This window comes from Podarcis pityusensis, assembly GCF_964106645.2.
Source record: "Podarcis pityusensis genome assembly, chromosome: 5".
Classification (NCBI taxonomy): Eukaryota; Metazoa; Chordata; class Lepidosauria; order Squamata; family Lacertidae; genus Podarcis; species Podarcis pityusensis.
In genome coordinates, this window is record NC_138032.1 from 83,466,658 (window position 1) to 83,494,172 (window position 27,515).

General features: G+C 42.9%; 1 protein-coding gene and 1 long non-coding RNA gene across 18 annotated transcripts in view; one reads left to right on the top strand and one right to left on the bottom strand.

The window, feature by feature from the left end:
- Nucleotides 1-27,515, top strand: part of KCNMA1 (potassium calcium-activated channel subfamily M alpha 1) — a 561,760-nt gene that overhangs the window by 225,174 nt on the left and 309,071 nt on the right. For all 15 annotated transcript variants that reach the window (XM_081007630.1, XM_081007632.1, XM_081007631.1 and 12 more), the window contains exon 3: nt 26,031-26,092. In XM_081007630.1, the coding sequence (XP_080863756.1) occupies nt 26,031-26,092 (62 nt within the window). The remainder of the gene's footprint in view (nt 1-26,030; nt 26,093-27,515) is intronic.
- Nucleotides 1,723-25,085, bottom strand: LOC308478258. Of its 3 annotated transcripts, XR_013986986.1 has the most exons (6): nt 24,942-25,085; nt 19,951-20,037; nt 19,350-19,396; nt 8,365-8,523; nt 8,105-8,263; nt 1,723-2,017 (listed from the first exon to the last, which is right to left on the bottom strand). It is a non-coding gene; the product is annotated as an uncharacterized lncRNA (long non-coding RNA). The 3 variants fall into 3 exon arrangements; XR_013986985.1 differs by lacking the exon at nt 19,350-19,396; XR_013986987.1 differs by lacking the exons at nt 19,350-19,396; nt 19,951-20,037 and having other exon boundaries at nt 24,942-25,084.

A 27,515-nucleotide genomic window follows, 5' to 3' on the forward strand; every position in this document is an offset into this window, starting at 1 on the left:
CCAGATTCTATTCTTTCTCTGTTTTGGAACAATGAACTAAACGTTTTAGAAAGCAAATTCTAATGAGTCCCTTTGCAAAATGGAAACTCGTACAGAAAGGAGTTGCATTTATTTATTTTACTTTTCTGCTAGTTAATAAGCTTGGCTGCCCTTTGGGAGGAAGCTACTTCTGGATGACTTAACATTTTTGGTTATATAAGCAGCTGTATTTTCAAACTATCCAGCATCTGTAAAAGACAGTGAGACAGTTCTTTCTTCCTTTTTTAAAAATCGGAGCTAATGTCAGACTTGGAAACGAAAATGACAGTGTCATCAGAGCTGCATAATGCAATCTTTATAAGGGCTTATGAACCTAATTCCATTTTATTTATTTTTTATTACTATTCCAAAATGGTTTTTTTAAAAAAAAAATGCTTACCTATAAGCAGCCAAATGACTACTTTTAAGCACTAAATGGAGTGCACGTTGCAGCAATGAGGCACTATGTTATTCCTTTGAATGTTGTTACTCCCAGCTTTCATCATCCCCAGCCATTGTGGCTCCTCGTCAGGGATGATGGGAGATGTAGTCCAACAACATCTGGAGGGCACCAGGTTGACTACCCCTGTATAAAAAGGTGCAGCCATGCTGCTGTTGGAACGGGCTACTGTTGGAAATGGAGTTAAGCTGTGTACTCACTATACCTCTGAGCACATTTGAAGCACACACTTTTCCTCAAAGAATGCTGGGTGCTGTAGTTAATTGCTGGGAATTGTAACTCTGTGGTGGGTAAACTACATTGCCCAGAATTCTTTGTGGGAAAGAATATTGATTGATTGCATTTCATGCCCCACATTTTTTCTCCATGAGCTCAAGCTGGCATACATGGTTCTCCTCCTCCTCATTTGAGCCTCACCACAACCTTGTGATGTAAGTTAGAATGTGCTTCAAAGTTAAACTGTGTGCACAGACCAGGTTCCAGGTAATCCAGCAGTCTGTTTTTAATAGCCGCCGTTCCATTGCCTCTGGAAGCCCACAAAGAGAGCATTAATGAAATGGCTTTCTGTCCCTTCTAGCTGGTGTTCAAAGATATTCTGCCACTGAACACAAAGATTTAAACATTTACTGAAATAAATGGAATTTGCACACGTGTTTAATAAGATTCAAAAGTACCATTTGGCTAGCTCATGCTCAGTTTTTTTTTTTTAAATTCATTTTTTATTCAATGAAGCATAAGAAACAGAAGAAGAAGGCATATTTAAAGGCTGGTTCTGATAAAAAAAGTTCTTCCTTCCTTTTGAAAAACCCCATGTGCTTTTCTTCACATCTGCCATTTCCCTATGACATTGTATTCATGTGAATCACACTCGGATCTTTTAAAAGCTACAGCTGGCTAGCTGATTTGATTCCCAGCATTTCTGAGATGTATGAAAGAGTAGCAGAAGTTTCTAATGCTAAAACTTCTCTTTTCTTTTGTTCTATTCCGTTGCATTTATTAGTTGCATATAGAAAAGTGGCTTTGGGATTTTCTTTCTTCTTTTCTTTTTTGACATGGAATGCCTAGTTCACTTGTTTTGCTGGCAGCTCTGTGAGACCATTTGCCTTGATGAAATAGAATCCTGTCTAATGTGCTTGCCTCAGCAGGCTGCCAGTGCTTATGTTTTATTTGGCAATAAATTAATATCATTTGGTGCCAAATATAGATAAATAAATAGACAAACTGACAGCTCTGGACAAAGAAAATGCCACTTCCTTGCTTGCAATTTTTATTTAAATATTTTAAGCACCTGGTCTTGGATTAACCCTAGCTGTTTGTTTGGCGGCGGGCTACTCCAACCAAACTGGAACCCTTGCTAGGATTATTAGGGATTTTCCTGGGCAGGAAGGTATTTCGGTCAGATGGCCTGCTAAAGCCTTGCTCTCAAGGAATAAGGTCTTCCTGAATTCTGGTGTATCCCTGTGTCCTTGGTTGCCCTTCATTCCTGACTTCTGTCTTGCTCTTTGCTCCTGTTTCCTGGTTCGTCCTTCAATGGCATTACTAGCAATGGAGAAAGAGGAGAAAGATAGAGAGAGATTTGGAATCCAGCATCACCAACAGGAGGGGACACTTTCATCCACCAGAAGTGTCCCTTCCTCTGCTTGGATGAGTGATACGGGGCAAAAAGTTTTCCCAAACAAAACATTTTGCAGTTTGCTTTGTTTTTCCGTGATTTGTTCCCCAATCCATAAGTTCATTAGTAGCAGTGAATGGGTGTCCGGCGGCGAGCCTAGCAGTTTACTAAACGTGAGTAAAATAAGCATGCTAAATTTGAACACCCTCCAGGGCACTGAGAAATGTTCTGATGCAAAGTACCCTTGAATTTTAATTTTCCAATTCTGCCCTCCCCCAACCAGAATATCCTCATCACTGTCTCCATTCACCTGCCCCTGCCTGCTTCTCCTTGCCATAGAAAGCCAGGCTGCCTGCCTGATATCCAGTGTGCTACTTGCAGCAGGGTGCAGCTGGGCATGGAGGGGGAAAGAAAGTGGAGCCAGAGTTAGGAGCAGGAACCTCTTGCATCCACTTCCCTTGTGCATGCTTATCACGCCAGATGCCACCCTGCAGTGACCTGGCCTCATGCTGCCCCAAGGCCACAGAGGAAGCGCTGCCAGCCTGGTTTGGATCAGAATCTTCCAGGGCCACCTTCATAAACAATCAGCACTTGGCAGTCCCCAGCCAGACTCCCAGTTCCTGCCCCCATTGCTGCCAAAACACACCACAGCAATGGAGCTCTGGTGCTCTTAAGTTCCTTTGTGAGGATGGTGGCAGACCAGTGAGAAGGTGGGAGTGATAAGCCACACAACTGGCTCATTTTAAAAAAGTGCTCTTTTAGCAGCGCAAGTCTAGGCATTGGGCAAAAGATTCCTGCACTTGAGGGGGTGGGACCAGATGACCCTGGTGGTCCCTTAGAACTCTATGTCTACTCAGAAGTAAGTCTGAGTGCAATGGGACTTTCCCCACTAGGATAAGCATTGGAGAGGTGTAAAGAAGGCCTGGCAGAGTTGAATGGAAATGTTGGACTAGTATGGCTGGATCAAAGTCTATGAAATTAGAGACACCTTTTCTCTTTGTAATTAAGAGCCCATCCTTTAGTGAATGGTCCCAGGGCAGGTTACATAAATACCGCCTTTAAAACAAAACAAACCCAAAACTATTAAAATCACAAAAATACAACCATAAGCTAGCTGGTAACAAAGCTAACAAAACAGCACCCCAGAATAGCAGTGCAGCAAGGAAGGAAGGCACCCATGGCTGTTGATTTCATTGTGAGGGTGGATGGCAGGAACCTAGAAGAGGAGATCCTATTCAGCTGTGTGGATATGGGATATTTTGAAGTAAGGGGCACTCATCCTAAAAGAAACAATTTTGTGTGCTCTCTTTCTGTTCCTCCATCTTGCTCCCTTCAGAGTGTCAGAACAACCTGTGACAAACACTCAGAAGCGGGCTTTGATGTTTATTACTTGGGCAATTTTTGCACTAAGAGTTCTTGTGCTCTGTGATGCTCTGCTGGCACCACCTTACGATCAAATGCCTCCTGAAGTGCCTCTGGTAATGAGTTTTTGTTTAGTTCCTGCCAAAGCTACATGGAACTAACACAGAGAGTTACTTTGAGTGCCTGCTTTTATTTATTTTTATTTGCAGTGAGTGTGTGGAGTTCTTTTCATGATGAAAGCAGAATTTCTAACCCAGAGAAATACTGGATCTCAGATGTCTCTGAAAATGTCATTTTCTGAACTGGATGTTTCCCCTTTGACTCTCAGAGCAAGCGAGTCTTAAAATGGATGGCAGGAGGATGTAGCAATGTTGTTTGGATTAGGTTGCTATGTAGATTTCAGATTATTCCAAGGATCAATGCCTGAGCCCTTCATTATGTGGAAGAATAAGATGAGCGAGTTTCATAAAGAGTCCTGCAGAACTGTAATTCATAGCAGGATCCTATATTTGTCTACTCAAAAGCCAGTGCCATTGAGTTCAGTGGGGCTTACTCCTAAATATGTCGGCATAGCACTTCAGTTTCAGTCTCACACAAGTAAATGCTGTACTCACCAGTACAGAACTGAATTGACAGGCTTGCACTTAAGATTATATTCATCTTAAAAGATTTAGTAACGTATATAAATGCAAAGTGGGATGCAGAATAAGAGGAGGCATAGAAATGGGGGTGGTCTGTGTGCAATGGCTAGTTGGAAGAATTGGGGAGGGAAAAGGGATGACAGTAAAAATGAGGAGTGCAATGGGGAGTTGCAAAAAAGGAGGAGGGAGGAGGCATGGAAATGGGGCGAAAATGAAAGGGGTTGCAGAATAGAGGGGGGTGGCTTTGTAATTTGGCATAAGGTCAAGAGGGTGCTTACTAGTTGCAATGTGGGAGGGGGAAGATGCAGGTGGGTTACCATGGTTTGGGAGCAAGGGAGGGTGGTTCTGGAAAAGGAGCAGGGAGAAGGAGGCATGGATGACAGGGTGGGAGGTGAAAATGGACACAAAATAGGTGGGAGAAGCTGGGATTATTTCTTGGCTGGGCAAGTAAAGTGTCTTGTAGGGAGGTTGGCGAGCTGAGCAAGCAGTGGGCCCAGGTGCCCCACCCCCACCCCCATGTTGAACATATTATCAGGTTTGTCCAGCTGTTTTTTGTTTGATCAGGAATAGGGCAGCTGTAAAGCACAGTCTGAGGGTAAGAGGAATTAATTGTACACATAAAGCAAAGGAGAGTTTTTGTGTAATTGTGTATGAACGCAAGGGAGGATTCAGGCCACGTCAATAAAGGAGTGGCCACATTTTAATTAAAAGTACTGGAGGGCGAGTGGGGTTGGATTTGCCACACAAAGAACTGGTACAAGTCCCCTTCACATGTTCCCATTGTGTGTGCAGCCAAGAAGCAAGGTGGGGCTGCAAGAATGAGTGCTTTGCCTCTGCCCCCTTTTTGTTGTTCTGGCCCGCCTCTTGGAGCTGGAGAGCAGCTTCTCAAAGTGGGCTGCTTCTTCTACTCATGTGCTTTTGAACCCGTATTTCAAGGGTTCTAAAATGCATGGGGAGCCTCTAGAACTCTTCCTTTGCATATTTAGTGCACACAAAATCTGAACAGAGCTATTGCTGTGATGAGGAGGCAGGAGCACGTGGAGAGTGAAGGATTCCCTTGAGTCGAATGTGAAAGTGGATGAGGGATGTCAAAACAGAGCTGGCACAAATACAGCAGAAAACTGGAGCCAGGGATAGCTGTCAAAGCCAGAGAAGTGGTTAGGCTGAAACAAGAGAGCAAGGTCACTGGTATGATCTGGTCCACAGATTTCCTGCTTCCTGTTTTAGTGCTAAGCTGAAAATGCCAGTTATAAAAACCGAAGACACTAGATAAAAACCACCCCAAACTTAAGCTGCCTTCCCAGTCTAGCGTAGACTTCCTGGTGGCATGTTGCTTAAGATTAATGATGTTTCAGTTTCGAGTCTACAGACCATTTGAAGGCAAATGTGTTTCTCAGCATGGAAACACAGAGCGTAGGTATCCAGTGCTGCAGAGCTGGCACTCTTTTTTCATAGTATTTTTGCTTCATCAAGGAAGGAATAGCTCACCATTCCTTAAAAGCATTTGCTGCTGAATTTCTGTATTGGATCAGGCCTCTCTGTCCAAGGTGGAGAAGTTTCACATCCATTCCACGTGTATCAACGTGCCTACTCTTAGGGGTGTAATAGAAACAACTGCCGTGGCGCCCCATTTGCAGCTATAGTTTCACATTTGCTTCAGTAAAAACTGTGCAAGTAGACTGAATATGGTACCAGTAATGATGATGGCAAGACACTTTTTGGACTTGATTTCCTAAAAATCCCACCTGCTTTGTTGTAATCATTATCCCTCCTCCATATACTTACAGTGGTGCCTCGCAAGACGAAATTAATTCGTTCCGCGAGTTTTGTCGTCTTGCGATTTTTTTCGTCTTGCGAAGCACGGTGTCAGGAAAGTTTTGGAAAAGCTTCAAAAATCACCAAAGTCTTTAAAAACCTCAAAAAAGGCTACCACACCGCGTTCTATGAGTTGCTCCTCGAAGTCAAGTCGCAACTGTATTAACGGTGTTAAGAAAAAGGAAACAAACTTGCAAGATGTTTCCATCTTGCGAAGCAAGCCCATAGCGAAAATCGTCTTGCGAAGCAGCTCAAAAAACAAAAAGCCCTTTCGTCTAGCGAGTTTTTTGTCTTGCGAGGCATTCGTCTTGCGAGGTACCACTGTATATTATACTTAATATTTTGAGGTTGAAATCTCTCCTGGTATTTTGCCAAGGATGTATTTTACTGGAAAGACTAAATTCTACTAAAGCTTAATTTACGAGGCAAAAATGTCAAAGTGAAACACAAAGCACTGGGCACCTGACAGCAGAATGTGAGCATGACTCAGGGCTTTTTCTTTTCTTTTTGAGGCTGTGCCATACAATTAAAAATAAAATCGATGGAATGATTTAATCTTTTTGACACCCTGATCCTAAATGCATTGGCCGTAATCCAGAGCTCTGTGTGAGCATGGATCTCTCCCTGTTTGACAGCTTTGTACTGCACAAAAGCTTCCCCCTTCCTCTTGCCATAGACAATACTTGGAGTGCCTGACATGTGTGCATGGGGGCTGGACCACAGCCATTTGCTCTGGAATTAGTTCTTTGGTTTCAGCAGAACTTACTCTAATTATAACCTGCCTTTCTCCTGTTAGGCACTTGAGAAACAACTTCATGAGATCCTATTGGGTTCAGAAAAAGTGCAGTCCTTTTGAGACCTGGTGTAGCATGGTGTCTCTAAGAGAATGAATTGGGAACCAAGAAGTTCTTGGTAGATTTTCCTAGCAGTTAGAGAAGCCAAATTGAGTAGCTTAGCCTAGTGGTTGGTAAGGCTACCCAATTTGGCTACTATTGACTTTAGTTTTTACCTGGCATCACACCTAAAATATCTACCTCCTTTGAAATACATGGTTTCTCTTTGTTCCTGTTTTCAATCTATTAAAGGAACCGATCTATTTTGCCCAAGGATGGAAGCAGAACTGAGTAACAGTTGGCTGCTGTATTTGCAGACATGGGGGACTCAGCCATTATGTGTTTCTTCTTCCCAGAAGGCCACGGTGCAGCTTGGAACCTGAAAGCACTTCCTTTGAATGTCTGCTAGCTCATCCCACACTCCATCTTAAAAGTTACCAGATGCAGATATGGATGCAGTAAAAAACACCAGGAACCTTTTCCCACCTCCATCTTGGCCAGGGTTTTAAGCATCTAGTTTTATTAAGAGTTCTAGGGAACACTAAACAGTAGTGAACAGTATTTTGTTATCTTTTGTATGAGCTAATAAAAAGAATATCTGAATATGGACTTTTGGAATTTTTTCTTATAGCAACATGTTTACCTTTGCTCTTTGAGATAATAAATGTGAAGCAGTATGAATAACAAAACTGCTATATTATTGCTGCTGCTGTTTCATTCATAAACTTTACTACTTTTAATTTCATTTAGTAAATAGTCACAAGCTTTTTGGCCACTGCCTCATTTCCTGGCCTTGGCAGTTAGTATTAGTTTTAATCTGGCATTTCCAGTTGTCCATGATATGCTGGGAAATTGATAACCCACATATTTAGCAAGTGCACCATCAGTCGTCCACTGTTTTGCTATTTTGGCAATTGATTTTTCTTGTTTAAAATGAAATCTGCCTTTCTTTTTCATCTTAGCTGACATAAATGTTGGCAAAGACGCTGTGTTTACATTTCTTAGTAGAAATATTTTTTTGGAATTTATTGTTTAGCTAATGGCTACATTATGTAATTGGAAAAATGAATAATATTGAAGCTGATCATAGACTCTGAGGTTAAGAGTCTTATGATCCACTGACTGAGCTATTTTTCTAAACTCCAGGTCACATTTAAGAACTAATATAGAGATGCTGTGCAGTATATAATTTCCAGATGAATTTTATTTGACGGCTTTACTGTTGTTGCCGTTGAAGGAGGAGGATTTCCTCTCAACCATTTCTTGCTATTGAAGGTTAAGGGTGAAAAGGCCAGAGACGGAACAGAGAGGAAAAGATTCAGCTGCTTTCTCTTCTTCTACCATCATAGTTTTAGGAACTTACCATTCAGCTGCAAGTTGTCAAGTGTACAGGGTACAACATTTCTTCTTCCATGTCCTGTTGGACTACAAATCCCATAATCCTTGACTATTGGCCAAGCTGGCTGGGTCTGATGGAAGTTAGGGTCCAACACAATCTGGGAAGGTACCAGGTTGAGGGAGGCTGGTGTGGTAGAGAAATAAGGTGAGAATTCCTCCACTGGTGGGACCACTGTGCCCAATGTGACTTACATTGAAATGGTTCCAGCAGCACGTCCAACTCACCATTTATTCCCAACTATTGCTGTTTGTTGTCAGTGCTGGTTTGTTGCTGTTGTTTTTTAACGGAGATCACCATGGCAAATTGCATTTAAATCTCTGAAGCAAGCCTGAGAAATTTCACTAGTCTTATTGGATCTCCTTTGGTTCCCACCAGAAAACAGGCTGAAAAAGAAGAAAAACATGAAAAGCGTTTTAAAAGTCCAAGTGCTAGATATATGATTTATTCCAGGCCTAACGTGTCCTGGAACAAAAATCCATCCGCTGGGGAACTATAAATAATCAAATACAAAGTTATACAGTTATTCTACCATTATTCTACCTAGCAGCCATCCCTTTTATAAGGCAATGAATTACTGGAGAAGGAAGTCCTTAGGGATGTGCTATACAAGCACAGAATCCTCTTTTTGAAGGGAGCACAAAGCCAGATTAGGTACATTAATAGTGTTCGCTTCAAGAATGCTCCATTCAAGTAAGCATTATCTTTTCTGGCAATGTCTATTTAAACATTATCAAATGGAACATTTGTTACGTTTCGCCATTTACTTTTTCAGCTGTTAATGCAGCAAAGAATTAGAAGGTCACGGAAAGGTTGGAAATGACAAGATGCCGCCCTGGTTGTCTCTGGAACAATGCCATCTCCTGTCTTGCTACAAATGGGCCCCTTGGTCACTTCTAACACTACTATGAAGTGGAAATAAGGACTTCTGTTGATGGGATTTGGGGGGGGGGGGGTTAAAGCTTTTTTATTATTTCATTTTATAATGCATGTAAAACAGAGGAGACTATTATAACAACAGACAAAACTTAAAAGATGGAATGTTGATGATTACTGTACACTGTAATTTGCCTGATTATTATTATTGCACGTATCAGTCAGCCCACATTTTTCAAGAGTCACTAAAAAAAAGAAAAAGAAAATTGATATGAAACAGTGAGTAGAAAATTCAAGATATATTGTGAAAAGAGACTGGTACTCAACCCCTCTATCCCTGTGATCTTAACTGGTTCATAAAGCCAGAATGATTCATATGACATAAGGAGCCATTTGAATTGCACTAATATTTATAGGAGAAATTATTAATGCACTGTATTCCATTAAGCGGTCAAGCAAAGGCAAGAAGCGAAAGTTTTGGGTGGAGTTAATGCGACACTGAGAGGTTCTCTGTGTATCTACGGCATATGTATATTGTGTGTGGCTGTGTTTGTGTCATTATTTCTCACGCTGGTACTTTATTATCATTTAGTGAAGGTCAAATGTCTCTTTTCTGAAGACCCAGTTACCTCATTGACTTTCTAGGCACCTCTAGCTCACCTGTTGAGAGGATACCTTAATAATAAATGAATTGTGAACTGCAGGCAAGGGGTGCATGTCAGCAGGCCTTAAGGATTTAAATGCTGAGAGGTTTATTGCTTAGGAAGGGTGGAGTCAGACAGTGGTTTTTAAGATAGTTGAAGATGGTTTGATAGAGCATTGTTACCTGTCATTATGTAGCCATTTCCTTTTGTCCCACTCTAACCTTTGAAACATAGCAAAAACTTGCAGAACCTGTTTGATCAGAGATATTTATGCTACAGGGGAAAATGAGCATGTGTACTATAAGCAACAATGTCTGTATAATACTGCTCCCACCCCCACCCCACCCCCATCACCTGTCATTAACTTAGAGATTAATATAGGGTTGCCATACGTCCTGATTTTCCAGGAAATTACTAGGATTTCAAAAAAGCTCAACAACCTTTGGGGTGTCCTGGATTAACAAAAGCACAGGTGTTTGAAGACTTTTGCCACTAGTCAGACTGATTAAGACGATTACTGATATCCAACAAAACACAGCAGCTGCGTCTCTGTGAAATCCACCTTTTGGAGCTGCGCTTCTCCATTTTCTAGCACCCCCTCCCCTCAAATGCAATAAAATTGCCACCCTCAGTTTTCTTGCTGAAAACATATCAAGAATTAGGCTGGAAATCCCTCCCTCTCTCATTACATTAGAACCCTGGGTCATCTAATGAAGCTGAACGTTTGGAGATTCAGAACAGGCAAAAAAAAAGAAGAGAGGTGATAAGTTCAAAGTCAGAGTTAAGTACTGTAAAATAATATTAAACTGTTAAAAACTATTTTTAAAGGCCTGGTAGAGGAGAAGAGATTTCCCCCCTGGTGGTGAAAATACATTATAGCAGGTGCCAGGCAATTCTATTTGGGGAGAACATAATTACATAATTACATAATAACATAATTACCACCAAAAAAACCCCTCACTGTTATTGCCATGCTCTGGGCTGGGTGGATGTTCTTTGGGTCCCGAAAGAATACAGTGGTACCCCGCAAGACAAATGCCTCGCAAGACGGAAAACCCGCAAGACGAAAGGGTTTTCTGTTTTGGAGGCGCTTCGCAAGACGAATTTCCCTATGGGCTTGCTTCGCAAGACGAAAGCCCATAGGGAAATCTCCGGGGACCTCTTTTAAATGCTGGCGGTGGGGAGCAAAGCCTTTCCCCCCCTCCGGCCTTCAGAAGAGGTCCAGGAAGGTCGGCGGGGGCCGAAAGGCTTTGCTCCCCACCGCCAGCATTTTAAAAGCAGTCCGGGATAGCAGGGAAGAGCTTCCCGCTATCGCGGACGGCTTTTGAAGGCAGGCGGGGGGGGCAAAGACTTTCGCCCCCCGCCCGCCTTCAGAAGAGGTCCAGGACCTCTTCTGAAGGCGGGCGGGGGGCGAAAGTCTTTGCTCCCCCCTGCCTGCCTTCCCAGGAGAGCGGAGAAAGGCAGCGCCTTTCTCCGCTGTTCCGGACGGCTTTTGAAGGCAGGCGGGGGGGGGGCAAAGACTTTCGCCCCCCGCCCGCCTTCAGAAGAGGTCCAGGACCTCTTCTGAAGGCGGGCGGGGGGCGAAAGTCTTTGCTCCCCCCTGCCTGCCTTCCCGGGAGAGCGGAGAAAGGCAGCGCCTTTCTCCGCTGTTCCGGACGGCTTTTGAAGGCAGGCGGGGGGGGCAAAGACTTTCGCCCCCCGCCCGCCTTCAGAAGAGGTCCAGGACCTCTTCTGAAGGCGGGCGGGGGGCAAAAGTCTTTGTCCCCCCTGCCTGCCTTCCCAGGGGCTTTTACATCGCCCCGGACAGCGGAGAAGTCCTCCGCTGTCCCGGGCGATTTTAAAATGCCGCCCGCCAGCATTTTAAGATCGCCCCGGACAGCGGAGAAGTCCTCCGCTGTCCCGGGGTTTTTTAAAATGCTGGGGGTGGGAAGAAAAGCCCTTGTTCCCCCCCCCCAGCCTTCAGAAGAGGTCGGGGGACAGACTGTCCCCGGACCTGGTCTGAAGGCGGTTTCCCTAGGAACGCATTAATTGATTTTCAATGCATTCCTATGGGAAACCGTGCATCGCAAGACGAAAAACTAGCAAGAAGAAAAAACTTGCGGAACGAATTAATTTCGTCTTGCGAGGCACCACTGTATGTGAAACTAGGGAGAGCCTGGATCAAGATACAATACAGTGGTACCTCGGGTTAAGAACTTAATTAGTTCTGGAGGTCCGTTCTTAACCTGAAACTGTTCTTAACCTGAAGCACCACTTTAGCTAATGGGGCCTCCTGCTGCCGCTGTGCGATTTCTGTTCTCATCCTGAAGCAAGGTTCTTAATCCGAGGTACTATTTCTGGGTAAGTGGAGTCTGTAACCTGAAGTGTCTGTAACCCGAGGTACCACTCTAAATGTTAAGGCCCTGCAGATACATGACTCAGCATCCAGGGTTTGGAGAAAAGAAAGGGGGCGGGGAAGCCCCTTACCCTGAATTGTTGAGAAAAACATTTGAGGGTCTCATGCTGGAAGCTCACCTTCTTTACTAAGCCCCTGCTGTGCTTGCTGGTTTTGTAGGGAATTAGGGAGAGTGCATTCAGCCTCATGGCAGACAGGGGAGAGCAGAACTGCTCCCATCCTCATCGGGGATTATTGCAACTCGGATTTTAGAAGAGACATACATTTGTGTGTGTGTGTGTGTGTGTGTGTGTGTGTGTGTGGTTGCTTGTATGACAAGCGTTGCAGAATGTTTGAAGACGATTAAGGTAACACACACATGCACACGAAAGCTTATACCCAGAACAAACTTAGTTTGTCTCTAAGGTGCTACTGGACAATTTTTAAATTAATTTCTTCATGCATTTGCTTGATATATGAAGTCTTAATTGTGGAAAGGCATGGTGGGTGGGCAAGCAAACACACACACACAATCTTCACCTACTCCACAAACTGTGTATAGGCTTTATGATGGTTTTCTTGTTCTCTTAGGCAAAGTTATCATTTTTTTTCTACAACCCTAATGAAGAGAGAAAGCTGCTTTGCGAAAAGACCTTCTAAAACTGACCTTCAGACACATTTTATTCAACTGCCTTACCAGCAGATTTCCTACTCTTAATTAGCCCACTCTCCCTTGATTAATTCAGCAATGTAGCAATTCAGTGTTTGCTATTTCAGTTATGTGATCAACAGTACACTGTAATTATTCACGACTAATTTAACTAGGGCATAGTAAATGTATCTCCTCTAGTGTTTATTTTCAAGGAGGCTTACTTACTATAAAAAATGCTTTCCTTAAGTCAGTGAGAAAGGTTTCCCCCTTTAGTAAGAACCAATGGAGTGAGCCGGTTATGGAAGCATCATTCTGTTCATACATTTTTGTTGTTTCCTTACTGAGCCTTGCTGGCTCACAGAATATGCTCTGGCTAATGTAGAACATGAGCACCTCTCAAGACTCAGGCTTGCAGAAGGTGTTGAGTTGGCAACTGGATGGATGTCATTTGTGGATTCAGCCTGTTTGCTACTAACTCCCCTCATCCCTGATCATTGTTGTTACAGCTCAGGCTGATGGGAGTTGGAGTCCTAACAATGTCAGTGTCACAGACTCCCCATTCCTGCCCATATGCCATACAGGTTAGACTTGCTCACTGCCCTGAGTCGGGTGTTTCCATTTCCCGAGATAAGCCCTCTTCAGATATTCATAGCTCACACAATGGGGGAACCGAAGGGGCTGGATTCCCTGGTCTTGGCCCCTCTGCTACACCTCCATTAGTCTGGTCTCTCTACTGACCATGTGGTGTGCATTGCAGTGCTGTGCATTATCTCAGTCGTTTGGATGCCTTTCCAAAGTCTTGGACAAAAACTAGGCTTTCAACCAAAGACCCATTCTGCATACGTGCCGAATCTCTCTTTCTCCCCTGAGCTGTTAAAATTCTGGGGGAAATGACAGTTGATTCATAATTCATCTGAGCGTTACAAGCCAGGCAGATTTGTGTCCTGTATTTGTATTCTGAACCAGGCAGTGATGAAGTTCAGCATGGAGGAAGGTGGCAGAATCCATAGAAATAAAGAGACATGTTTTGCATATCCCTTGTAGTTAATGATCTTAAATTCTGCCTGCTTTTCAGTACTTCACAGTAGCGCTGCTCATGTGATATTCAGACAAATAAAGGTTTTGGAAGGCCATCTTTACAAGGCTTGTGTAAGATTTGAGGGGTCCCTGGGCAAAGATGCCCTAAGTTGCCCAAGTGCCCTCTGTTGAGGGATTGTGGCTTTACCTGGCAGTGATGGCGGATGGCAGCAGAAGCAATGCTCAGAGCAGCATTAGGTGGCTGGATCTAGCTGCCATTTAGTTCCCACAATGTTTGTAAGTGATGCTACACTTTGGGCATTGTGGGGAACAAGACCTAGCTGCCTGGTAGCCCAGGGCAAGTGTCAGGGACCTAATGCTAGGGATGGCAGAGACTGTGGTTTGGCCCACATTTTTAAGCAGACTGAACTAATTAGCACCACCCAGACCTATATATAGATTGAAACTAATACATGCGATCATCTTTCAAGTAGAGACCTTTAATCTCAGGGTTGTGAGTTGTGTTGGGCAAAAGATTCCTGCATTGCAGAGGGTTGGACTAAATGACCCTCATGGTCCCTTCCAACACTACAATTCAATGATTCTATGATCTCCAACATTTGTGATATATGTCTCAGCTCGGAACATGTTCTAAAATGCATAAAAATAACACATTCAATGTGTTTAGAAAGGAATACACTAGGTTAAAATATGCATTAAAAATAAATTTTTAAATTTAAATATGTTTTATTATGATAGCACATAAAATAAAATAAAATACTTTTAATATAAAATATTTAAATATGTAGTGTGCTAAAATACATATTTAAATGCAAATCTTTTGTATTTTTTTTAACACAACAACAACAACAACCCAGAGTTTAAGATGGAAACAGAAGGGAATAGAAATGAATGAACACATGAGAAACAATCATGGGCCAGAGACAGACTGATTCATTTATCCCAACCTACCTCAGACCATGGCAGCTTGATGCCATCTGCTGATGCCAGGCCTATATATATGGGTATTTTTTTCTCCTCCACCATCTAGCTTTTAAACCCTACCATTGAACTTCATTTCTTTAACCAACAGTTTTAGAGGACCAACTTTCCTTCCTTGTGGTATTTCCGTTTGGAATCTTACAATGAGTTTATTTGATTGTTAGAATTGATTCTGAATATGCTTAAATCACCCAGCATCACACGGGAGGAACCCAGCATAGCTGTACTAGAGATTAGCTTTCATGCAGTTGGATTTTCCCAGCTTTCTCCCTACGCCCCTGCAAAATGTCATGCCCTTCACATATCACTTAGCTAACAAATGGCAATAATTTGGATGGAGAGGGTGGTTGTTGGAGCGTGGATAAAACAATCCACTTTTAGTAAGGTCTCTATAAAGAATCGAAATCAAGAATTGTCTCTGAAAATAGAATAGTAATTCTGAGTAAATTCCACATGCTTCCCCCCTCCCCAACATGTCCAGAGGAGGGCAACCAAAATGGTCAAAGGCCTGGAAATGATGCCTTATGAGGAACGGCTAAGGGAGCTGGGCATGTTTAGCCTGGAGAAGAGGAGGTTAAGGGGTGATATGATAGCCATGTTCAAATATATAAAAGGATGTCACATAGAGGAGGGAGAAAGGTTGTTTTCTGCTGCTCCAGAGAAGCGGACACGGAGCAATGGATCCAAACTATAAGAAAGAAGATTCCACCTAAACATTAGGAAGAACTTCCTGACAGTAAGAGCTGTTTGACAGTGGAATTTGCTGCCAAGGAGTGTGGTGGAGTCTCCTTCTTTGGAGGTATTTAAGCAGAGGCTTGACAACCATATGTCAGGAGTGCTCTGATGGTGTTTCCTGCTTGGCAGGGGGTTGGACTCGATGGCCCTTGTGGTCTCTTCCAACTCTATGATTTTATGATTCTAACTTTAACTTGGGTATACAAGTTATGCATGACCCCCTTTGTCTTACATTGGTTTCATTGCAGCCAGTATATTTTCAGCCTCATCCTAAAACTCTGCAAGGGACCACAAGGGTACTCCCCCACAATGCAGAAATCTTTTGCCCAATGTGGGGCTCAAACCCACGACCCTGATATCAAGAGTCTCATGCTCTACCAGCTGAGCTAAATGTTTTAAGCACGGCCTGCTGGATTTATTTCCAGATAAGTGTGCATTGAATATCAGCCTAAACATGCATAGAAGCAAGTGTGAGCCTGAGTTTTCAAGCTGAGGCCACAGCAGTGTTATTTATAACTTGTTTCGTGAATATATTTGTTGTGAAAATTATTTTGCTTGTTTGAGTGATTGCAAAGAAGCTACTCTATCCATGTCTACAGATGATGTTTGCACAAGGAGTACAGATTCAAACTTAAATTTCTGATCTTGATTATTTGCCATTTTCAAAAGCGGCAGGGTGCAGGTGGGTGTCCTGTATGTAATAATTTCAGATAGCTTGAAAATTTGTTGCAGGGGGTCAGAACATTTTTTTTAGAAGCAATGTATATATCTTAAGCCAGTATATTTCCTTGAACCTCTGGTTGAGTTTAGCAAGTGCTTAATATGGTCTTGTAAAAACCACTTACCTAGTTAAATAGGGTAAATATTTTCTTTAGGCAGGAAAGCTTTTTTTTTTTTTTTTGAGGGGGGAAATGGTTTCTTTTTAGGAAAATTAATCTGGGCATGTGACTATCATAGGCATGTGTCAGTGAATAAACTAGTAAAATGTTATTGGACTCATTACTTTATTTATAAGACATAAGCTGTTGCGCTTGTTGGGGACAGCTCCACCCCCCCCCCCCAATGTGTGGAAATCTGCACAAGTTTATTCTTTCAGTGGAGTTGGGCATATTCATCTGGTCCTGTGCTGAAGGTGGTTCATTGGGTGCCTGGAAAAGAAATTTAGCATGTTGTGGTCTACTCCTCTAAGAATTTACCACGGTTAAAGACTTGTTGAAGAACGAACAAAATTAGTGCAACGTATTGTTTGCATATAAAGCTCATAAGAAGTAACAGCTTGAGAGAATCTTATATGGGGAAACGGTAAGGACACATATTGGATATAGTTCAGAAAATCGAAGAGCTTTCATACATAAACCTTAACTCGTACACATTAACGTACATATTCCTTCTCTCTCTCTCTTACACGCACACACACACACAGACACACAGACACACACTGCAGAGGAGTGTTCTGACCACTAGATGGCCAGTCTAGGAGATCAGAGTGACAATGACCAAAGAGTGTAACTGTAGCATCAGATGTGTCATGTTTCTCCAAGTGGATGCAGAGTATTTGCTTCACCCTTAGATAGTATCTTCACCCTTCTTCACCCTTAGATAGTATCTTCTGCCCAGGCTCTTATATTAAAGCTTTTTTTCAATGAATCCGGGGACACTTTTCAACTTCAATGGATTTTGTATGGGGACTGATTTGTAAATCCGGTGATGTCTGGTAACCTTATATTTTATTCTTCACCCATAGCTATCAGCGGATAGGTCTCCTAGACCTCCTTTCACACCAGTAGTTGTGGGGCGTATGAGAGGATGGGGCCATTGTTATGGTTACAATAGATTACAGTCTGTAGAATCTTTTTCTCTCTAGCAGCAACATACTCAGAAAGAATAATTATGGCTATGTGCTTCTGTACTCACTATCACCAATTATACTCTGGTTGAAATGAAAGGCAGGCTAGGTCTTATTGCATTATGAAACAACTGCACTTCATTGTACTCAAGCAGAAGAACTTTATGTGTGATTCCCACTGTTTTTCTGAGTTTGGATTATTTAATCTAAGTGGGGGCTATCGGAGGTATGGATGGAATTTTCTGAAAATCTCGACATGGAGCTTATCTGCATGGATTTTTCCATGAAGGGGTTTCATTGAATGGTTTTGCTAATAGGGCTTGACTCATACATATTATACATTTTTCACATGTGAATTTGGATATATAATTTTGTGTATAATTAGCTGGGCTTTTAAAAATGAATAAATAAACAAATCCTGATGTATCACAAGTGGCTTGGACCTAAGCAGGTGGTTGATGCGAGAGGCAGTTGAATATGGGCATGACATAGTTGGGTTGGAACAGTCAAATCCCATGGACAGGTTAAAATGGATCCCCCAGGCTGCATTCCTCCTGATCTACAGCTGAAAGCTGTGGCTATTGATGCCTTCAAGATGAGAGGGGTATTTCTCTTGTCAAACCATTGGACAGCAGAAAAACAATACTGGAGTAGCATTTCAGTCTCTCACTTTGCCGAGATAACTCAGAAGAACTGTTGAAGCGAGATTCAGTCAGGCATAGCTTCACATGCAGCTGTAGACTATGTATCACCCCAAAACAGGGTTAAGACTCCAGTGAAATGTTTTATGTCACCACACTGCAATTCCCAGGATCCTCTGCGAGAAGTGATGTTTGTTACATTGGTACAACTAAAATAAATTATGTAGGGCAGATACATTCCTCAGCCACTTGAAGAGGGATGTAACAAGCTTTTTAAACACCAAGTGGATTGGTAATTCAACATTACAGCAGAAACAAACTCATAGCAGGAGCAAACTATTCCAGAAAGATTTGTTTTGTTGCTAATTAAATTGCAACTTGCATTGGCAAAGCTCTCTGTACGTCTGTTGGTCTGCTCACTAGGCATTTTCACACAAAACCCCCCTAATTAAATTCAAATACACAATCCAACTAACAGATGGGAGTGTCTTTCTTGTGGATTTGCCACTGACTAGAATGCTTTGAAAATGAGAAAGTAAATGGAAGGCTGGGCTGCATACACACTAACCTGATCGTAGCATAAACATGTAGTTTTTTTCAATCTGGATTCATGCATGTTCAGCCACATTTGAAAACCCTCCCCTTGATTAGGTTACCCATGCCTTTTCTTCCCTGCACACGCTTCAGGTAAATGAAGGAGGAAGTGGTGATTGCAGTTTTGGTATATGCCCACCTGCAGTGTCACTGGGCAGGGGTAGATAACCCACCCACCATTGTCAGAACCACCTACATCTGTTTTAAAATGGACATATTGAGGGGAAACGCAGACTCAAATCTGCAATGTGCTTTTATTTTCAGAGTGAAACCAATTTCTCAAGAAGTGCTTTTCAGGGGCAAAAAAATATGCAGTAGATCTAGACTGTGTGTGGACTATGTAGGGGGGGAAACTACAACAAGTACCTAGTCTTAATGGATTCTATAATAAAATGTTGTTTGTACACAGCTTTGACATTTTTTCTGTAGATTAGCAGGGAAAGTTGAACATATAGCAGTAGAAGTACAGCATGATCCTGTTTTTCAATTTTGCATGGAATTAAGGCCATTGAGTTGAGTGGGCTTGCGGCCAGGAAAGCGTGCATGGAATTCCACTCTACACCAACTGTCTTATGCAAGGCATACTTACCAGAAGTGAATCCCACAATATTCAATGGGGTTTACGCCCAGGTCAGTGTGCATAAGGTGGAAGCCTTGTGCTGCAGTTCAAATTCCACTTAACCTGAGAGTAAATCCCATTGAATGCAGTAGGATTTAGTTTGACCAAACATTCATAGCATCTAACCTGCTTAGGTGGGCAAGAAATGTATTGTGCAGTTTCATGTAAATATACATCCTATCAGGGTTCCATTCTTTGTGTTCCTTCCTTACCTTGCCCTTCACTTTTTCTTAGTTCTCTGGGTTATGTATATAGCACACTAAAATGAAGAAGAAATTGCTTTAATTTGCTTTCCAGACGAGCAGTTGCACTGATCTGATGCACTGTTTTGGGTTACTTTTCTTTTCTTTTAATGCTCTTTTAGAGAGTAGGTGTTAAACCCAATGGGGCTTACTTCTGAGATGATAGATTCAGGACCATTTTTTATTCTGGATTAATTAATCCAGAACAAAATTGCCCCTGGCTCCATCTGTGATCAACTAGCTCAGCTCTGCACCGGCATGCGACATCCCATGCAGATTATTTCCCAAGGGAATGCCTTCCTCAACAGTTTTGCCCACCCCCTGCCTTAGCACCTCACACTCTTCCCATTTTACGATAGGTAGATTATAAAGCCTCCACCAATGTGGTTTGGCCAGGTTCTCTGACCCTGAACCACAGAGGGTCACCTTGACCATGTCAGCAGATGTTTTTTTTTGAGTGTGATCTTAGTGTTATGGGAGCAGTCGCGTGAGCTGCCTCTCCTGGGCTGCCGAAGTATCAATTAATCATTGCAATGCACCAGAATCAACAAAAGAAGAACACCATTTCTACCTGAGAAATGGCTTTCCTCTTCTTCTTTCAGTTCACCAGTCCTTTTAGATAGCACGGCTGCTTCAGATTCTGCAAGAACAGCCTGCTCTGCCAAAATGAATAGTAAAGCATTATTCAAATGGGGGCATAAAATTAGAATGAAAGGGCTCTAATGAGGATACAAATCTGGATATGAAGACGGCTGAATCTGTTGGCGATTGGGATTTTACAAGCATCTTTGTAAATCATTTCTACCCAGCTGACGTGCACAGAGCAGAAAAGTTGTACACCAAAGAACTAATGTTTTTCTTTCGTTAGACAAAAACAAAATAATGCAAGGCCTAGTTAGCTTTTCTGTGGACTGTGCCTTCATGGAGCTTCAGTGTACCATATATAATAACTGTTATCCCCACTTCAGAAAGTGTTATTACACAGCTGAATGATGGCTTGAAGAACAGAGGTTCTCTTTCCTTTGTTTTTCCCCTCCATCTCTCTGGGGAGTTAACTGCTAATTATTCCCTGCCTTGTCTTGCAGTCAGTCTGCCCTCTGACAATGCATTCAGAAACTACGCAGGCCTCAATCCTGAAACACATATGCCCGCGAAAGGAACTCTGCCAAAATCAAGTCTTTTCTTCTGAGGAAATGCATTCAAGATAGCAACAGCCATTTTGTAAATGTTTTGGGCTGATAGCCAATCCAGGAGATTGTGGAAGCCATGGGACTTTTGCAGGATGAGACCCACGGGAACTGGCTAGATTGGAAGGATGGGAGGAAAGAGAGGCATGCATGAGTATTTAAATATTTAAAAAAATCAGTGGGGAGCAGCAATTTCCTAAACCTACTACAGTGGTACCCCGCAAGACGAATGCCTCGCAAGACGGAAAACCCGCAAGACGAAAGGGTTTTCTGTTTTGGAGGCGCTTCGCAAGACGAATTTCCCTATGGGCTTGCTTCGCAAGACGAAAGCCCATAGGGAAATCTCCGGGGACCTCTTTTAAATGCTGGCGGTGGGGAGCAAAGCCTTTCCCCCCCTCCGGCCTTCAGAAGAGGTCCAGGAAGGCCGGCGGGGGCCGAAAGGCTTTGCTCCCCACCGCCAGCATTTTAAAAGCAGTCCGGGATAGCAGGGAAGAGCTTCCCGCTATCGCGGACGGCTTTTGAAGGCAGGCGGGGGGGCAAAGACTTTCGCCCCCCGCTTGCCTTCAGAAGAGGTCCAGGACCTCTTCTGAAGGCGGGCGGGGGGCGAAAGTCTTTGCTCCCCCCTGCCTGCCTTCCCAGGAGAGCGGAGAAAGGCAGCGCCTTTCTCCGCTGTTCCGGACGGCTTTTGAAGGCAGGCGGGGGGGGCAAAGACTTTCGCCCCCCGCTCGCCTTCAGAAGAGGTCCAGGACCTCTTCTGAAGGCGGGCGGGGGGCGAAAGTCTTTGCTCCCCCCTGCCTGCCTTCCCGGGAGAGCGGAGAAAGGCAGCGCCTTTCTCCGCTGTTCCGGACGGCTTTTGAAGGCAGGCGGGGGGGGCAAAGACTTTCGCCCCCCGCTCGCCTTCAGAAGAGGTCCAGGACCTCTTCTGAAGGTGGGCGGGGGGCAAAAGTCTTTGTCCCCCCTGCCTGCCTTCCCAGGGGCTTTTACATCGCCCCGGACAGCGGAGGAGTCCTCCGCTGTCCCGGGCGATTTTAAAATGCCGCCCGCCAGCATTTTAAGATCGCCCCGGACAGCGGAGAAGTCCTCCGCTGTCCCGGGGTTTTTTAAAATGCTGGGGGTGGGAAGAAAAGCCCTTGTCCCCCCCAGCCTTCAGAAGAGGTCGGGGGACAGACTGTCCCCGGACCTGGTCTGAAGGCGGTTTCCCTAGGAACGCATTAATTGATTTTCAATGCATTCCTATGGGAAACCGTGCATCGCAAGACGAAAAACTCGCAAGAAGAAAAAACTTGCGGAACGAATTAATTTCGTCTTGCGAGGCACCACTGTAGTTCTGGGATTCAACTGTTATCATGAGATGAATGGCAATAGCTCAGTGGTACAGAGAACATCTGGTTTACATACATAAGGCCCAGGATCAGTCCCTAGCATCTCCAGTAGGACTGGGAGAAACCCCTGTCTGAAAAATTCTAGTGTTCTTCAGCTTTGGGTCTCTGTATGTTGTTGGTCATTCCTGACCACTGGGCTAAGCTGGCTGACAATGATTGGAGCTGTAATTCAACAACAACTGGGACTCAAGGTCGATAAACATGGATGTAGAAGATATTGAACTAATGGACCAGTGTTTTGGCTCAGTATATGACAGTTTCCTATGTTCCTCCTTTGCCCAAGACAGGCAGAATTTACCACAGTATAAGATCCCACCACACCCACACCCTGTATTGACTATCTCTAAGTATGTCACGCACACTTAACACCCTTTGCCGTTTTAACTCATTTCCTGTTTTGTGACAACATTGCAGTCTCTTCCTCATTGCATGGCTGATTTTGTCGATGGTCCCAGATAGCACCCCACAATCCCCTGGGGCTGCTTAACCATGTTTGATGAAACCTTGAGGCCTGTGTACAGCAGTTCTGAGCAGGGCAGGGGCTACAGAGCTGAAGAAGTTGGCAGGGCATCCTGAGAAGCAGGCTGGTCTAGGTATAGTTGAGGAGAAGCACATATCCCTTCTCTACTTCTGGTCTCCTGGTTGACCTAGTATGACCAAGGAGGATGGGTTTGTTTGCTTAAGGCAGGGGTGAGGAAACCTCAGGCCCAACAGTAAAATGCATCTTTCCAGAACTTTCTATCCAGTGGCTGGAACTCTCACCAGCCCATGTCCGCCACACACAATACACCCCTCATTGTCCCCGTGCCACACTCTCCTCTAAAGTTCCTGAACCATGGTCATTTCTCTTGCTTGCCTCGAAGGGGGATAGAGATATGTGTCTGTTTTCATGGTGGAAATGTAGCCTCTCAAACAAAGGCACACCCATTGTTCTGCTGAAAAAGGTTCCCCACTTCAGGGCTTAAGGTATGTAACTGCCAGGCTCCTGCACAGATTGTGTGCCTAAACACTTTTGTTAATTCAGACTGTTTTGTTGACAACATTTTTTTAACTTTTTTTTTTTTTTTTAAGAAGGGAAGCATCACTGAGAAATTGTCTACTACTACTTCTCCAAAGGGAAAATGACCTGAAGGGCTCTGAGTGTGGCGGTTCAATTATCCATTCTCTGATAGGTTCAGGGTGACCACCAGATATCAGAGAATATTGTAACCTTGGGTTACAAACACCTCGGGTTACAAACGCTTCAGGTTACAAACTCCGCTAACCCGGAAGTAGTACCTCAGGTTAAGAACTTTACCTCAGGATGAGAACAGAAATAGCGCACCGGTGGCAGCGGGAGGCCCCATTAGTGAAAGTGCGCCTCAGGTTAAGAACGGTTTTGGGTTAAGAATGGACCTCAGGAACGAATTAAGTTCGCAACCTGAGGTACCACTGTATTGCTCTGCTGGAAGCCCCTCTTCCTATTTGCACTAGGTCCCCTAAATCCTTTCCTGGTTCGTTTGTAATTCTGAAGGTTTTTCTGTAGGGAGAAGAAAAAAGCCAAAAACTTTTGATTTTAAGCATTTTTTTTGTTCGGGTCAATTAAACAAAATAGAAAATGCACATCTGACTGAGTTACTTTCCTAAGTGGTTGATTTGGCTAAGCAGTTATATAAATCCAACTAATTGATTTAGGGAGTCGAGTGGAAATATTTGTTTCAGATAGGATTCTTATTAAGCCTTTGTAAACTCACTTGCTGCTCCTCACACTGTTTCAGGTATCTTGCATTAAAAGGGGGGCTTGTTGCAAAGATTCACAAGGCCTTTGTGATTTTTAATAACCCTGGACAGTATTTCCTTTTGGGTTTGATTTCCGTTCCCTACCCGACCCACCCCCGCCACGCATAAAGTATTGATTTTTGTTAGTCTAAGGCAAAGCTACGTGTGCTTCTCAGTCTCAGCAGCAGACAAATGGCAGAGATGTACGCAGCTGTCAAATTGGCTCTGACGTCTGTGAGATATATAAACTGTAAGGAGCTGCCTTAAACCACAGTCCATTAAGTCTGTCATGCATTCTCTGCTTTGACTGGCAGCATTGCTTCAAGGTCTTAAAGAAGAGTATTTTTCTCCAAGTCTGCCTACCTGAGATTTTTTTTATCTGGAGAAACTGGGGTCATTGGTCTGCTAAGTATTTGCTCTCCTGCATGAGTTTTGTGCCCTTTTCAGAGAGAGGCATGTACAATTCAAAACACTCTGGCTTGTGAAACTAGCAATTCCATATGATGATATCTCTATACCACTGGTACAAGTAGACAATTTAAAGATATCAGCAAGGCAAGAGACATGCAAGATGGACACTCATGTTCCAGGCCTTTGGGTGCTTCGACCTGAGGGTATGTGACTGGGCAAAGGATATAGGTTAGTGAGAGAGACAGAGCATATTCATTTTTATAATTGATTTTAAATCCACTGGTTGAACATACGTTGTTATAAACAAAACATTTCCCCTGTGGCTTTTCTATCCCCCCCTTCGAATATTCTATAATCATAGCTCTGTTATTACCAAGCAGTTTTTAGCTCATTATCATCAAATCCCACATATTTTGCTTCCTTCCTCTACAAAAACAGTTTTTTAATCCCACTTCTACCCAATGGGGAGTTAAATCTTTAGCTACAGCCTTCTTGCATCCAGAAAGAGATTACGGACCAGTATCCTGTACTTCTCTTTTACTCAGTTGTGCAAATAATTTAGCAGCTCTGCCTGTGGTATATTGATTAATGTATATTGTGTGTGTGCGTGAGTGCGCGCGTGCGCGCGCACGCACACACACACACACGCACATACGTTTTCAAAATTCTTAGTTTATTTTTTATTTAATGAAATTTATACACCGCTTGATTTTAAAAGTGCTCAAAGCAGTTTACAAAAAGACAAAACAGTAAAATCAAGAAAAAAACCACAGCCCTGCTTCAAAACATACAAAAGTCCAAAAATGAAAACAGATTAAAATTACCTCATCTTTCTCAGCTCCTATGTAGGTTTGTCTGAACAGGAATGTTTTTAGCAGGTGCCAGAGTCTCAGGTGATCATGCTTATGTTCTGCCTGTAGTAAAATCTGTCCGTGATAGTAAATGTGCTGGATTAATGTGAAACCACAAAGAAACCGTTTGTATGAAGCTTTATTTGTATAATTGCCTTCGACATTATATTATTGTGAACATAATGAAAAACAAAAAATGTAGTTGACCACTACTCTCTCCAGGAAGTAAGGACCATAAAAAGCAATCTATAGCTGCCTGTTTTATGAACAGAGTGAAACCTATCCTACATACTTCAGGTCTTTACTGTATTTGATTAAATAGTGTGGATTGGTCACTTAGACAATTACCCACAAATAACATTGTTGCTTCTTATTTACCCCACAAGGTTCCGCCCGCAACCTGTCATACCCTGTTGTGTTCTGCCCATAATCCAATAGGCCACAAAATGGCATACAAGCCCTACTTGGGAATCCTCTCTCAAAATGTTTAAATGTCCGCTTGTCAACAAAGAGGTTTTCCCAAGGTGGATTAAACAGAGCAGCAAGGTGCTTTGACAGGTCTTAGTGAAAAGTGTGTTCTGCAGTTGTGGTCATATTTCTGAGAGCGCCATACCCCAGGGACTAAAAGGCTTCACTTCCTGAGAAAATACGGCCTTGAACAAATCCCCAAAGCACATGAACATCTACATAAGGGATGTCTGTATGATTCATATTAGGGCATGGTAGACTGCCTTAGGTTGCAGATGTTAGGACACCATTAAAGGACAGTAAATTGTCCATTATCGTGTTTATTATTATATTACCACCAGTGGATGCCGCCTGGATTTTCTTCCTCAGGCCCACAGATATCTTTGGCAAGCTCTGGTTGTATACATTTCCAGCATTGTCCCTAGTTTTGTCAAGCGCTGCAAGCATGATTCATATTTCTGGTAAAGCATAAGGCAATTAAAATGGAACCATGAATTTTTTTGCACTGTTTTCTCATTCCTGTTTGTTTGAATAATGAATGCCTCAGCTGTAGCCCGTAAAGTGATTGCATTTTCTTCTTCTTCACTTTTGCAGGTTGTCTTAGTCTTCGCTCTTAGTATTGGTGCTCTTGTAATATACTTCATAGATTCGTCAAAGTGAGTATTTTAATACATTTCCTGTTCCCTTCCGCCCTCCCCTAAAGCAATTATGAGACTTTGTATTGCTCCATTCATCTACTTCAGCTCAAAGATTTGTACTCATCACCTGCATACAATAAGAGAAAGGGGGAAAACACTAACACGTGACACAGTCTCCCAGGCTTAAGTTTCAAAGAGAATGGGGGAAGGTCTTGTGTAATTTTTGCCATATTTTTATTTTTCATGTTTTGCTGTGGGGTGAGAGAGAAATAATTCCTGTTTTCAGAATATGAGGAATTTAGACACATCTTATTCTTACAGTCAGCAGGTTAAATATCTGTTCACACACTTTTTTTAAAAAAATGAGTATAGCATGGCATAAGACAGGAGGAGACGGGACCTCATGGAAAATTAGATTTGTAAGAATTAAAATAATTGTATGTACCGTGGACCAAATTAGACATTCTGGGTAAATGCATGGCTACAACTCAAGAATGCCACCATTGCAACTAATCCCTCCTCCTCTGCACTACCTAGTAGAAATTCCATCATATTGTGATGTTATAACATTCCACATTTTACTGCCATTGGCAGTTAATGATGCCGAGTAGGAGCCAGGAATGTGGAACACTGTGACATCACAAGACAAGGCAAGTTCAACTGACATGAGTGGGAAGGACACAGCCATTTGCAGTATCAGTGGCACACTGTGGGCGTTATTGAAACCAAACTAGATACTGTGTTGGCATTGTCAGGCCAAACCACATACCGCAATAACTAGTCTGGTATTGCTAATAGAACCTAAAAGTCAATGGATGAATTCTGCCATGTTGTTGTTTTTCCTGTCTCTTGTGGAATGCAGAATCCTGAAAACAATATAACATTTTATTTTATGGTTAGCAATCTCCATTGATGTCAATCAAGTAGGATAATACTGTAAATGTGTTTCAGAAAGTGTCACTGTTTCATCACTGTGCCTTTCTTTAGTACAGTAACTCAAAAGGAGCGCTGTGTCTTTATGTACAATTATATGATTATAATTTATCTTTGATCTAGTTAATAATCACATCTGTAGTCCCACCTGCAAGATGACCTAGCATGGCTATGGTGTTTGCCCGGAACAGCCTTCCCAAACCTGATGTCCTCCTAACGTTCTCAACTAAAAGTCCCATCTACCCCAGCTAGCACAACCTATGATTGAGGATGATCCCTTCCAACTCTACAATTCTATGACAGAAGTTGGAGTCCAAAATATCTGGAGGGTACCTGGTTGGGGAAGGCTGTTCCAGATGATTGTGTGCACCAAATATTACTCTTAGTTTTGCTTGCTTCACACACAATCCACCGAAAGGAAAGCAGCTCCAAGTGTTTTGACTTCAATGGGAGAGACTGAAGCAGGTGGCTAGTTCTTCCATTGAACTCAGTATTACTGCTTCAGTTT